At 40.8% G+C, this 14,694-nt stretch overlaps 1 protein-coding gene across 3 annotated transcripts; it reads right to left on the bottom strand.

Moving 5' to 3' along the window:
• Positions 1-6,035: 6,035 nt before the first annotated feature.
• BLOC1S6 (biogenesis of lysosomal organelles complex 1 subunit 6) lies at positions 6,036-14,327 on the bottom strand. Of its 3 annotated transcripts, XM_048867148.2 has the most exons (6): positions 14,190-14,327; positions 13,721-13,814; positions 13,052-13,196; positions 11,471-11,558; positions 8,960-9,046; positions 6,036-8,217 (listed from the first exon to the last, which is right to left on the bottom strand). In XM_048867148.2, the coding sequence occupies exons 2-6, from the start codon at positions 13,791-13,793 to the stop codon at positions 8,098-8,100; spliced, it is 513 nt and encodes a 170-aa protein (XP_048723105.1). In that variant the 5' UTR covers positions 13,794-13,814; positions 14,190-14,327; the 3' UTR covers positions 6,036-8,097. The 3 variants fall into 3 exon arrangements, with proteins under 3 accessions (XP_048723105.1, XP_048723104.1, XP_048723107.1); XM_048867147.2 differs by lacking the exon at positions 14,190-14,327 and having other exon boundaries at positions 13,721-14,137; XM_048867150.2 differs by lacking the exons at positions 8,960-9,046; positions 14,190-14,327 and having other exon boundaries at positions 13,721-14,147.
• Between the last annotated feature and the right edge of the window lie 367 nt (positions 14,328-14,694).

Genomic DNA, 14,694 nt, shown 5'->3' with positions numbered 1-14,694 from the left:
CAATTAGTAATACAAGTGGGCTTACTGTAGGGTCTGAATCTGTTGAAAACCAGACACATGTCATGAGACAGATGTATTTATATGCAGAGCAGCTAATAAATATATCTTGAAGCTATGGAACTCACAATTCTGGACTCAGCAAAATATAAAATCTCTGCTGTGGGAATAGAGGAGTTTAAGCAGCTTGAGGATTGCTAACTCTATTCAATATTTAACCTTGGGGAAAGGCTTCAATTTCAAATTCTGGCCCTGGTTATTTAACCCCTAAAATCTAGTTACATCCTATCTGCCCACATACTGGCCTGTATAATGAATGTATTTGCTGAAAAACAATTGTAGCCATTAGAAAAGGAGTACTTGTGGCACCTAGCCATTACTTTCTTAAATGGAGACTGTGGTTATTACTATATCAGCTGACGATTCTGGGTCTGCTGAGAAAAAGAGCTATTAAAACCTCAGTGAAATCAGTCATAATTAGGAAGAGTAAATGAGAGAGCAGGGTAATCTCCATACAATATATTTTAGATTTCACATTTACACATTGGGGTATTAGCTTCAAGTTGCTGGCATCCTAGCGTTCACATAACAAACAATGCCTTTTATATAGAAATGTATGGCTAGAAGAGACCTTGGGAGGTCATCTATTCTAGCCCCCTGTGATGAGGCAGGACAAAGTATATCTAGGACCCTCCACTGTAACCTATTTCAGTACTTAACTATCCTTATAGTTAGAAAGTTTTTTCTGATATATAACCTAAATCTGCTTGCTGCAGATTAAGCCCATTACTTCTTGTCCTGCCTTCTGTGGACATGGAGAACAAGTGATCACCATCCTCTTTATTAACAGCCCTTAACATATTTGAAGACTGTTATCATGTCTCCCCTCAGTCATCTTTTCTCAAGACTAAACATGCCCAGGTTTGTTTGGTTTTTAACCTTTCCTCATAGGTCATGTTTTCTAAAACTTCTATCATTTTTGTGGCTCTCCTCTGGACTCTCTCGGATATGTCCACATCTTTCCTAAAGTGTGGCGCCTAGAACTGGACACAGGACTCCAGGCCAAATCCTTTAGACTTTGCCAAATCCTGTAAACTTCCACTGACTTCAAAAGGTACTCTCTCCAATTTGTCTACAGGGCGGTGCGCAGAACCAGACACAGTACTCCAGCTAAGGCCTCACCAGTGCTGACTAGAGGGGGACAATTACCCCCCATGTCTTACATATAACATTACTATTAATCCACCTCCCTCCCCCCCAATATTAGCCTTGCAATTGCATCATTGCCTCCTAGCCAATTTGTGATCCACTATATCCACCCAGATCCTTTTCAGCAGTACTTCTGCCTTGCCAGTTATTCCACATTTTATATTTGTGCATTTGATTTTTCCATCCTAAGTAAGGTATTTAGCATTTTGGAGGGGGCTTGGGTCCAGGGTCTTCAACCAGCCAGGGGGTGCCCTAACCATTGGATTACCGACTCAGTTTTGCTCTCTGATTCAATAACTATTTAAGTATTTACCCACACTGAAATAGTCATTGGGACAGAAAGCAAGACTGATTTGGTCTGACTGACTCTCTTGATAAGAGGGAAATCCCAGTTCAAATCATTTCTCCCCTTCTCACAGGGAAGTGGAAATTGAACCTGGGCCTCCCCCATCCCAGGCAAGTGCTATGATCACTGGGCTAAAAGTTATAAGGTGGGCAGTGCCTTCTCCTCCTCTTCCACCAGCTAGATTTTGAATGGTGCCAATCTGGTAGACCACCTCTGAGCATGCCTACCAGCCTGGGTCCTGCCCACAATTTAGGCAGCTGAATACCTTTCTTCCACGAGTTCATGAATCACTCTAGGCCTTGGGCTTAGGCAGGAGATAGGTGTTGAGGGAGGCAGAAGTGCAGGTGCTCGGAAACATAAGCACCTAGGAAACTTTTACTTTGAAAACCTGGGCACTGGCTGAGTTTAGATGCCTATTAGGTTTGGCAGGAGTTTTGTGGATTGCTGTGGTGCCAAAACTGGGATTTAGGGTGGATCTACACTTACTGTAGCATGTAGAGTATAGACACTGGATGCTCAGCTAGCATGGGCATAAATAGCACTGTAGCTAATGATGCACTGGTTAGGCAAGTAGAGTACAGGCACACCACAACCCTGAGTATATACCCTTCATGTCTCTCTACATGACAAAGCAATACCTCCCCCCTCCACACCGCTGTTTTTAGCAGTGTAACATCCCTGCTGCAAGTGAAAGACTCCAGCCACCAGGAAAGGCTCTGGGTGGGGGGAGGAAGCGGGGAAAAGCTCTGGCAGATTCCTGCTACCTCGTGCCTGCCAGAGCCTTTCACTGTGGTGTGTAGCTAAACATGTAGCAACATGTTTTGCAGGATCAGGCTCTAAATTAAACACTGCAGTGTGGCTGCAGGCTGCTTTTCACTGCAGAATATAGCTACATGTAACAAACATGCTACCAAAAGTGTAGACAGGGCCTTAGTTGCTTGAGTTTTAGTCTTTGTGGATCTGGGCCCAGAAATTCAGACCAAATGGTGCACATAAGTCACCTAAAGTTGGAAAAGAAAACCTGTTGATGTCTGAGGCCCTTCAACATTAGCAGAAGTTGGTTCTAGAATCAGTAAATGAAACCCTTTGAAAAAACACTGCAAGAGGGAGCCAGAGTCCAGACAAAGGCAAACCGTCACGATAGAGGTCTCATAGTCATAATGAATACCAGTCATTTACAGCAAAAACCTATTACTGAGGAATGACCTTAGTATTGAACTGAGTGAATTAGTACATTTATGAATAACTTAGATACCACATTAGAAAGGGGAAAAACCCAAGGAAGGGTGCTTTATTATGGCTGATGTGTAAACAGCTTTTTCCAATTACATGTACTGTAGGCAGGGGATCTGAGATTAGACAGTGACTATTAGAGTCACAAGTTTTTTGGATTGCTAATGAGGTCTTGTCTACACTAGAAAGTTATGTCAACAGAACAGTGGCACCGTACCAGAGAACGACAAACCCATTTTGGCAGAATGCACTCATACTCTGCCTCTTGGGGCCCACACAGCTCATGTTGCATAAGCAAAAGCACACTGCATAGTGAGCAGGCATACCACTGCCCCCATGTTATCTTCAAGTACACTATTTTGGGGGGAAATGTTGCTCTGAATTATGGGGGAGTCAAATGTTTCTCTCTCTCTCTCTCTCTGTGTTATCTCTAACTCATCCGAAACAATACCAGTGTGACTCCCATCAGTTTTTCCTTTACAATCCCTTCTTGTCCATACCTCAGTCATTTCTCACCTCAAGTGTTACAATCTCCTCCTCTCTGGCTTCCCAGTTCCCCACCATGCATCCTTCCTTCCAGAATGCTGCAGCACAAATTATCTAGCTATCCCAACCTGTTTACAGGTATCCTTTCTTTTTTGTTCCAAATTCTAACTCCTTCTTTAGACTTTCAATACTCTGTCCCTGCCTACATCTCAGTCCTCACCCCGTAGTACTCCGCCCCCTTCCCATTACAGTTCTCTTGGTTCTTATTCAGAAACTGGCTCTATGTGAGAGATCCCCTGCTCCCACATGGAACCTGTTGTAGGGGATGATCAGTCCCGTCTCTTTTACTCACTCATACCTTTGTACTCCCCACCCCCGCCAACATGCCTAGAAAGCAAACAGCTTCATCAGTTTCCTTCAACTCCTTCATCAAAACTCATTTTCTTTCATCTAGTTTCCACCACCCTCGGTGGTCAACTACCACTCACCCCATCTTGCCAAATAACTATGATGGAAGTCAAAATTTACAAATTCAGTAATGGTATCACAATCTTATGATATTTAGTGTTTTCCATGAAACCCCAGCTCCTAGTCATGGGATTGTTAAAATTTCAGCATTTTAAAAAAAAGATGGTTAGCTCCGATAGTTGTAGAGGAAAACTTAATATAAATCTTAGATCAAAACCCATAGCAACCTGCCCCCGTTTATTCTTTTTAAAAATCTCATGAGATTTGCACATGCCTCATTCATGGTTTCTGTATATTTGAGATAGGTAACACTGGGAAATTGGCAGGTGTCTAAAAGTATTTATGGTTTCTTTTTGTTGCTTGGTTATTTTTGGCGCAGGGGAGATTTTCAGGAATTTGATAACTGTGTAGTTAAAATATATATAATTATAGCTCCCTAGAGCCAAAGGCAGTTACTCTATTTTGAGTTATATAAAAATACAATACATGCATTTAGTAAAAGGAGCGGTACCAAAATAACCACTCACATAAGAGCTTTTCTTCCTTCCTCTTGTTTTGTCAACTCACACCTTTTCTATTCTCTTCCTTGGTTTGATGATCTGTTTTGCAGGATCAGGCTCTAAATTAAACACTTACTAATAAACATTTCTTACTGGCATGGATAGTCCCATCAGCTTATCTGATTACACTCTCTCCTATGGTCTGGCATGCGCACACTGTTAGCTTCAAGTTCTGCAGAGATTTATTGATGTGCTTAATTTTACTCACTGAAGTCAATGAAACTACTCACATTAGTAAAATTAAGCACCCAAGTAGATTTTTGAAGAAATTGAGTGAAAAAAGGAGAATGGTGGGGTACTCTTGGGATTGGTAAATAGGAGCAATGTTAAGGGAATTTTTTAAGTCTACCATTCACTTCTGTGATGATAGTCTCTAAATGTATGGACTTCTCAGAAGATAAAGGCTAAAGAGCAATTGAATAGCTGAATGAAGACATACATCTGATGTGCATTAGCAGTTTAAAAAGCAAACTGGATACTTGGGGCAAGTAATAAAGCCTTGTATACACACAAGTTGCAACAATTTAACTGTATGTTTCTAAAAAGATAGTTAAATTAGTTGCATCCCCCTGGCAGGGACACATTTATACCAATAAAAAGGTGTTTACCGAAACACACTCAATATAAATAAGTAATCAGCATAACTGCATTCACAATAGGGGGTTGTATTGATTTAGAAATCAATAGTTAAAAATCTGTCTAAACACAAAATTGGACTATGTCCACGACAAATGCAATTATACATCTTCAGACTGCTTCACAAACGTTAATCTCACAACACGCTTGTGAGGTAGTCAAGTAGTATTATCCCCATTGATGCAATTGGGAAAAAGACAGCCCAGCACACACATTCTTACCATAAGGATGATGGGAAAATAATTAGAATTTTACTTGCCTATAAAAAGAAACTGTTTCTTGCTCCAGCCAAGTAGAATTTTGCAAGGCTGAGCTCTAGAAAAAATGGTTCAGTTGGATTTTTCCTCTCTCTGTCATATTGGTTTGACTTAACTGCAACAGGACAATTTGAAAAAGAAAACCCTGTCCATTAATAAAGAGATTTTACAGAAGTCTGGGCAAAAATTATTACATTACCCGTGAAGATGCAATTTTGTGAGGCATAATTTTCTGCTCTACAGAATCTGATTTACTGCTCTGACTGGTATCTTATTTTTTTTAAATTTCTATGTAACCAAAGTTATATGAAATTCCACACTTGCCAAAGTTTCCATTTATCCTATTTACCCCACTATATCAGAGTTCTTTTTTTAAAAAAAGTCTCAGCTGCTTATTTGCTGCTTTTTTCCTTTTTTGGCAGTGGATGGATGTTGTCCAGTACATTTTTACTTTTCCTCTATCCAGGTGCAATTGAGGTTCTTCAATAAAGCATTGTCAAGTTAACTTTCCTCAACAGATGACAAGTTAATCCAAAATGAGGAACCATGTAAATTGCCTACTCATTAATTTCAATGTTTGGATTTGTCTATTCTGCAGAATAGAGAACAATCACAATTTTTTAAACAATTCTTAACTATTAGAAACCTACTATGGCCTGAAACAATGTTTTTTTTCCTCTACCAGAGAACAAAAAAAACAGTTAGCAGAGGAAGTTAATTTTGATTTGAATGTGTGACTGAGGCATCTAGTTTCCTACTATAAAAATAGTTCTTATTAAAGTATATTTTCAAAATCTAATTGTGCAAATACATTTAATTACAAAATAAAAAAAGAGGTTAATATTTAAATTTACTTAATTTATTTACACTCTGTTACAAAAACGGATTTTAGCATTTTTGTACATATTTTTTAGAAATGCATTAATAAAAACCCCACACAGTATAGGTCAACAATTCTCCTGCAAAGTCAATTAAAAAAGAAACAAAGACATCTATTATTGCTACAAGTATCTACTTAATTACTGCAACTGAAAAATTAAAGAGAGTTTCCTCTCCTCACCTCCTCTGTTTACACTATGAATTGGACAGCACTTTACATATAAAAAGAACGAGGACTACTTGTGACACCTTAGAGACTAAGTTTGTTAGTCTCTAAGGTACCACAAGTACTCCTCGTTCTTTTTGCTGATACAGACTAACACGGCTACCACTCTGAAACTTTACATATTGTTAGTTTTGCTCTTTCCCTGTTTGAGAAGGTCATTCACATAACAAGAAAAAGGAAAACCATTTAAAAAATAGGAAAAATTTGGTTGTAACATCATAAATATTGAGAAATCAGGGCAGGCGTATGTAGTATTTGAAACTACTTTTAATTATTTTTTAAAAACCAATTCGATTTCAAGTTGGTGTCCCTTTAAATGTCTTGCTATCCATTTTTATAAATAGTTTACTAAAAATTTACACTTAATCTTACTTACTTCCTGACAAGCATGTCAGCTCAGGTAACATTTATTTTACTAATATTGATTCAAAAGGTACAGATGTAAAATAACTACTTTGTCAGACTGCAGAAATGAAATAGTTAAAAGCATCTAGACTGTTAAACAGTGTATATAGTCATTTGAACAGGAAGCTGTACCAAATTCTATAAGAAAGCAGTTACACATTCGGAGAAGTTGTAGTTAATCCCCACCCCACATTTACTTAAGAGCATTCCAGATACAGTTTTTCAGTACTAGTTGTCATCAGCTCGTGACAAAATTTAACCATGAGAAGTAGATTCTCCCATTTAAGTCTAAGAGTTAATACTAAATCAACTGCATTAAACAATATCACACTGCAAGAATTTTTCCTGAAGATGTAAATGAATTTAAACTAGTGTCTATTACATAGAAAGCAATGAAATCTACAGCTTTTGAACCCTTTGAGAGGTGTTTAACAATACAACTGACTTGGCTTCACAGCCTCTCTCTCTAACCTGTACTTTAGTTTCAATTACTTTGGTCTGAATCACAGCCATCCGAGAAAGCACTTATCCAAGCACAAGGGCTGGCAATTCCATTATAGGATCACTCTTGTACAATGTATGCATCAGTTATGCCAATCTTAATTTAAACAGGTTTTTCACATTCATCCTGTCAGGTCTGGGGAATAGTCAGAAGTGATCATCTCAAACTATGTAGTTATAAGATCCAAGGAAGATTGCTGAAATAAAGAGTCTCCACCCAAATAAACTGGGCCCGTCAGCCTAAGTGTGTGTGGAGAGCGGGGGGAGGAGGGAAGAGAGGAGGAAAGAGTCCCAACATAAGGATGTCATTTGTATTTCTCACACATGATCAGTAATATCACATGGCTTTAATGCTCAGTTATATAGCAATTAAGGGAGAGAGATCCACTATACCTAACTAGCACAGAAGGCCGATATTTGTGACTTGTGGTCTCAACAAGACGATAAATACATCTGAAGGGTACAGAGCTGCGGATGTCCATGGATCATAGCTGAACTCCCAAACTGCACCAACCACATTCAACATTTTGTTTGAAAGAATACACAGCCTACTATTTTTTAGCCAATATTTTAAACATCAGAAAAAACAAATGGAAAATGAACAGATACGTAATTAAAATTATGACATTTAAATTCCCCTGCATAGATCAAAACTAAATTTACATTATGATTAATATCAAACAACACAGCATTAGAAAAGAAGGCATCCTGTATGGCTGAAATGGAAAAGTGGCAATTTAGCAACTGGTTATTAGTATTCTGGAGTTTATAATACTGTACAAGAGACTCTTTTCCCAGTAACAACTTTAGCTCACCAGTATAATAGAGTCTGCCTTAACAAGTCCAGAGAATTTAAAAATAATTAATTTGGACAAGTTGATGTATGCTCAGCTTTCATGTCCTTCTAGCTGGTTTTGCTGTTAACTGTTTCTCTCTTTCAAGTTCCTTCTCACGTTGCTGTTCTCGTTCTAGTTCTTCTTTCTGCCTCTTCTGCTGCAGTTTGAGTGCTCTTTTCTGAGCCAGAAAAAAAACAAAATCAATCAGAAGTTCTGTGTTTTTGTATCCTAACTTAAACTCAAGACACATGCACGCACAACTGAGATCTTGCCAAAACCCTCTCAGGCACTCTTAATCCAGAGGCCCCTCCCTCTTTCTATGTTCTTTCTTTGCTCTTTACCCCAGGCCCTGCATCCTGGTGATTTATTTAGGGGAGGAATGAAGTGGATTCCTCCATATCCCACTATCACTACTCTTTACAAACACCAGAGGAGTATATACTATGCAAACTGTTGCCTCCAGAGAACTTAATTTTTTGTTGGTCAAGGACTGAGGGACCAAATTTAACACCTGAATGAAGTCAGACATGCTATACACAGCAGCCCACCAGGTTGGTAGAGGTTATGCCATTGTTAGTGTTATACTAAAGGACGGAGAGGCAGAAGAAATTCTCAGTCTCAGCTTTCAGACAGAATCTAGCTTTTCTTAATGGTTCAACATCCCCAGTGATGCTAGCGTACAAATATATTTTAACACAAGGAAATTTAAATGAAGGTTAAAAACAGCCATGGATAGTTTCAATGCCATTGGAAATACAGGGTAAACAAGTTTACACAAAGAAAGGGGATATAAAGAACCAGGTTTTTCTTAAAATCTCCTAACGTATTAAAAATAATGATTAAGAGTATGTGATAGCGTGCTGTTAAAATTTTACATTGATAGGCAGCGGAAACGAGGAAGCGAAACTCACTCCACTCACTTTTAACTTTGATGTCTTTTCATGGAGCATCATCATCTCTTTTCTAATATTCACTAGCTTGTTGTGATAATGTTTAGCTTCTGAAAACTTTAAAAACACAAGACAGTTGAATGGTAAGATTCAGTGGATCAAAATGGTTGTTAGTCTGGAGTATGAAGCTATGCCCTAAAACAGCAACTTCAAAAACACGCTGAAGATCAGTTAGTCAGAGATTGGCTTGAATATTTTAGGGTCTTAAACACTTAAAACAATTTTCATAAAATTACTATGTATCAAAGGGTACAGATTACTATAATTATTTAAATATTCATTAAGGGAGAAGCAAGCATTATATCACTTGTATGCTCATTAGTTTTCAGTTTTATATCCCAATGTGCCAAAGCTTAGCAAGTGCTAGTCTTAAAATTCAAGCTCTTATATGGTTCCACACTTAATTAATTCTCAAGCCTACAGTTCTGGCTTTATATGTCACAACTGCATATACAATTTCTGAAAGACACTGTCATTTGCCTTAAACTGTGGCAATCACGAAGTACAGATGTGATTTTTTTGTTGTTAGAATATCCCCTCAAGTTACCACTAACAAACTCAAAAAATATGCAACTAAATCAAAGGACCAAATGCTGGTGGCTTTGGGATTTGGCATTTAACCCTTAAAAGGTAACTCAATGCTTTACAAAATTTAAAATGTTTTTAAGTTGTGGCTGCAGCAGGGCAGTCAAAATCAGGAGAATATATAAAAAAAAATTTTGGATTCTTTTTGTTTGTTTGTTTTTTGTTTGTTTGTTTTTGTAACAAAATAGCAGATGAGATTGTGTTGGATCATATTAAAGAAGTTCTGTATTAAAATCACAAATGAGTTTGATTCCCCATAGTTTAAATTCCAGGGTATTACTAATTAAGAGGTCTCTTGGTTTTTGGTACTGTTTCTCTCCCTCTATGTGTGAAACTTGCAAGCTGCTAATTGTGTTAGTACATTCTAAGACAGAGTCTGTTCTCAAAGCAATTCACAGAGAGAGAGACTCAAAGCAATACTCTAACAACAGAAACAGCACCCAGAGACTCCCCGCCCTTTTGTTGTATTAACAATTGTGATTAAAATAGAGATAGAGGATGTATGTGGATGGATGCTTGGTGTGGATAATAACTGAATGATCAGGGAGGTGCCAGCCTAAGAATCCAGTGTCCATACGCTGAAGAAGGCGTCAAGTGGAAATAACCAGAGGACCCCCCCCTCCCCCGGAGGGCAGACTGGAATCCACCCAACAGCCTCAAGAATGGGAGAACCAAAGAACAGGATAACATCTTGGAGCCGTCAGGAATGTGCTATCTGCTAATTGATTCAGCAACAGCATGATGAAGCAATTCCCATAGACTGGCATAGGAAGAAATTCCTATAAAAATAGACTCTAAAAAGTGAGAACTTTGGGGTCTGATTCTGCAAATCAACTTCCAGGAGCATCAGATGAGCATCTGACAAGGCCCTGCTCCCTCCTCATGTCCAGGCCACCTGGCCAGTGGCTTGGCATGAGCAACTCTAAGGCTGGTAACTATGATAACAACCTTGCAGAACCTGTGTGTGTGTGTTTGTATGAATGAATGTATGAATAAATATGAGATTGAATGGAATGTTATAACTATAACTAACTGCTTACTATGATTCTTTCTGTATTCACAATAAATGTGGTATTTTGCCTTTTTCCCTTTAATAAGATCCCGCTGGTTTTTATTTTATTGATATAACAGAATATCCCCTCAAGTTACCACTAACAAACTCAAAAAATATGCAAGTAAATCAAAGGACCCTGGTACAGTCTGAGTAAATGTAGGAGAGCAAAGCAGAATCCTTCCACCAACCTGGGGGGTAGGACAGAGTATCATGGGCACCCTATGGCTGCTCCTGGAGCCTCAGTAGCATATGCAATCCTTATGCACTGATTTTTGGCTTCTAGATTTATATAGACCCATGGTCTATGCCTGCTAATCCCTCATCTGCAGGCCAGTAAGGGTATGTCTACGCTACAATAAAAGACCCTCGACAGGGCCGCAGCTGGCTTGGGTCAGATGACTTGGGCTCACAGGGGTTGGCCTGGTGGCTATAAAGTTGCAGTATAGACATTTGGTCTCGGCCTGGGGCCTGAGACCCAGTGAGTGGGGAGCGTCTCAGAGCCTAGACTCCAGGCCACACCTAAAAGTCTACACTTCAATTTTATAGCTTCACACCTCAAGCCCCCCCATCAGCTGACCCAGGCGAGAAGTCGCCATGTTGCAGGTCTTTTATTGCAGGTATACATATCTGTACAGACCTGAGCAGTCCTCCATGTTCTCCTCTTCCCATTTAATAGAATTATGTTGGTTCTGTTGTATTTTCCAATTTACAAAGAACAGACTTATTGATGTAATGATTATTAGTCATCTATTTATACCATTTTCTCAGGAGATGAAAAACAATACATGTACATGATACACATTTTTGTTAAAACAGGCAAACTTATAATAGAATACACTTACCAAAGCATTGATATCAAGAATGGAATTACATTCTTTGAATTTTGAGATTTCTTGCTCTAATGTGTCTAGTAACACTACTTGATTCTGTCTGAAACAAAAATACAAAGACTTTAAGACATACAGAAGAAGTCAGATTAAATACACTATCTTGGATTGATTAAAGAGTACTCACAATTTTGAGTTTTACTACTGTTCTCTTCACTGAAATCTTAACATACTGATTGTTAATGAGGCTATAATGCCAGAAATAAGTTGTATAAAAATCAATATTCCAAGAGAAATTTTTCAGATTAACTATTTCTTTTGTACTAAATAGTTTTTTTGTCCATATTAGTAGAAGAAGAATCAGGAAACCTACACAAGTAGATAAAGGAACAGAGTCTTTTCAGATTTTTTTAAACTGACATTTAAATGAATTCTAATTAAACAGTTATAAAGGACTCTGCTCTCTCTCTTCCTGCTACTAAAATGTTCTTGTGCACTATTTGGAAAATTTTAAGCACAGCAAAGACATTTGCTGGAAATTCCTAACAGTGTCTTAAAGCAATGCACACAAAGGGGACCCTTATAAATGTTAAGCAACAAAAAAAGCATATGTTAATTAAAAGTAGAGTCTGGGAGTTTCATACATGTAAGAAAAACCTTAAAAAAAAAAAATCTTTCTCGCAATCACTGCTTTAATAGAACATCCAAATACTGGATGTTTTTCTCCAAATAGAATTGTACAGCACAAGGTCACATGTCTCCAGAAAACGAATGAGCATTTAGAAAGTTGATATGTCTTTTGCTGTGACTGGGTGCATGTATTTCAATGCTTTAATTTTAAAATTTTCCTTCATTTTAACGGCTGGTAGGTTACATGGCTGGAAATTCTTTTAAAATTATACTTATAATCTGCAGAATATTCACTCACTGTTCAAAGTGCTGCACTCAAAGCACAGAAAAGTTTACAGTGACTCCTCACTTAACGTTGTAGTTATGTTCCTGAAAAATGCGACTTTAAGTGAAACAGTGTTAAGTGAATCCAATTTCCCCATAAGAATTAATGTAAATGGGGGGGGGGTTACATTCCAGGGAAATTTTTTTTTGCCAGACAAAAGGACTCGACACGCCTCCCCCGTCCCTTCCATGGCAATCAGCTGGCTTGCGGCGTTTTGGAGGCAGGAGGGAGGAGCAAGCACTTGGTGCGCAGGCTCCCCCTCCCTCCCGAACGTGGCAATCAGGAGGTGGGGGGAGGAGGAGGGGGGAGAAGGCGCTGATCCGTGGGGTCTGCTGGTGGGAGGCGCTGGGGGAGGGGCGGGGGGAGAGCGGCTACCAGCTGTGGAGAAAGCAGGCAGCCAAACAACGTAAGAGTGGAGCATTGCACAAGTTTAAACGAGCATGTTCCCAAATTGATCAGCAACGTAACAACGAACCAACATTAACTGGGATGACTTTAAGTGAGAAGTTACTGTATTTTATATGTAAACCATACTACAGAAAAATATATTTCAACTTACATATAAGAAGGGGATTTGACTGAAGAAATTCTAGAAAGGAAATGCATGTATTAGAAAGAGTTGCTTTTTTCAGTTTGCTTACGTGAGCTCTTGGAGGGCTAGTTTTGATCGCTGAAGATCAGGTAAATAATGAGAAATCAATCCTTCAGTTAGTTGCTCCACAGCTTTCTTATCTACAATAGCCAAATCTTCTATTAGTCCCTCATCTGGAGATGCCTCGCAGGAATCTGTAACAAGAAGTAGCAATCTTCAACTGCTAAGAACTATTGCCATCACTTTATCTGTTAGTGCTAACGGATTTTCTATTTTGAAATAAAAGTTGGGCGTCTCAGCAATGGAGTGTAAATTGCAGTTCCTTGCACTTCATCAATTAAGCAATGCTCCTTTCACCTCCCTACATTATGAGGTTTCAGTTCCAAAAACATGCCATGACAGAATACAGCAGAAGGGTGAGATTTAAACAAAACTGTACACTGTGCATACAAGCTCCTTTCAATCAAGTAAACCAATTCAGACATGCCAAATGCTCTTCCCTCAGAGAAGTCAAACATACACAAGGAATGGATGCACGTGCAGCCTCCCCAGTTCAACTTCCCTATCTGAACACTCAGACGTTAGAGGAGAGCCAGGCAAAAAGACCCCTCCTCCCGCAACCGCCACGACAAGAACAACAAGGTTTGCACGATGCTTGGCCTTCGCTACAGATGCTGACGATCAGTAGCCGAGCTCCGTGTGGCTGCTGCTCACATACCCAGCGCGGGTCCCGGCTGCTTCGGGGCGGCGGCCTCCAGCAGGAACCCCTCCTTCCCCTCGGGCTGCTCCATGGCGCAACTCGCCGCGGCCAGCTGAGGGCACAGAGCGACAGCAGCATGAGCGCGACCCCCGGCAGCCGCTGCCTCCTCTTGAGGTGGGGGGGGGGCACCGGGGCTCCCCGCCCGGCTGCTCGCGGCCCCTACCCCGAGGCAGAGCCCATCGCTCGCGCCCCCCCCGGAGAGAGGTTGGTCCGGCCGGAATTTGGCTGAGGGGGCGGGGCTCCACGGGGATCGGCCCGCCCCTAGGAGTCGCGTGCGGCGGGGGCCAGGCCCCGGTGTCTCGTGGGTAGACCCTGGCCCCGAGGGCGCCTGGCCGGGGGGAGGGCGAAGCGGACGGGAGGTGGGGGCGGGGGAGGCTCTCAGAAGACCCGGGAGCGCAGCGGGGCTCGGCCCACCTAACGCGCCTACCCGTCGGGCGGGGCGGGGGCAGTCCGGCGCCGCGGCGCTCCGACCCGCTGAGGCAACCGCGCCTCGGCCCCTCCTGACCACAGAACCGGACACAGCCGTTGGGTTCGGAAGGGGGACCGTCCACTACCCCGGATGTAGATGGGAGCCGAGCCCGGAAGTGACCCCGCTCCCAGAGCGGCAGTCAGTCACCTGACGCTGCTGGTTGCTAGGACGGGGCCCTTAGCAACAGTGGGAGATGGGGTGGTCCAAGGCCCAGCTCTAAGAGTGGGTGTCGCCTGTAACTACAGCAGATGCAGTTTTCAGACACGTTGATTTTCAAGTGGACGGTCTTGGGGAAGGTCCAGTTTTCAAATGTCAGTAGCACGGTCCTTTGCTGTACAGCCCTGTACATGAGCCTTGCAGGCAGCCCTGCAAACTCCATTTTATTGCAGTGGGAGGAGGGGGCTATGAAGGGATAGCCCGATCTGTGACTCCCAGTTTTCTTGGGGGAAGGTATTGTGATGTT

Source organism: Caretta caretta, chromosome 10, assembly GCF_965140235.1.
Source record: "Caretta caretta isolate rCarCar2 chromosome 10, rCarCar1.hap1, whole genome shotgun sequence".
NCBI classification, from domain to species: Eukaryota; Metazoa; Chordata; order Testudines; family Cheloniidae; genus Caretta; species Caretta caretta.
Note: the sequence above shows the minus strand (reverse complement) of the source record. Positions and strands in the feature narration are given on the sequence as shown.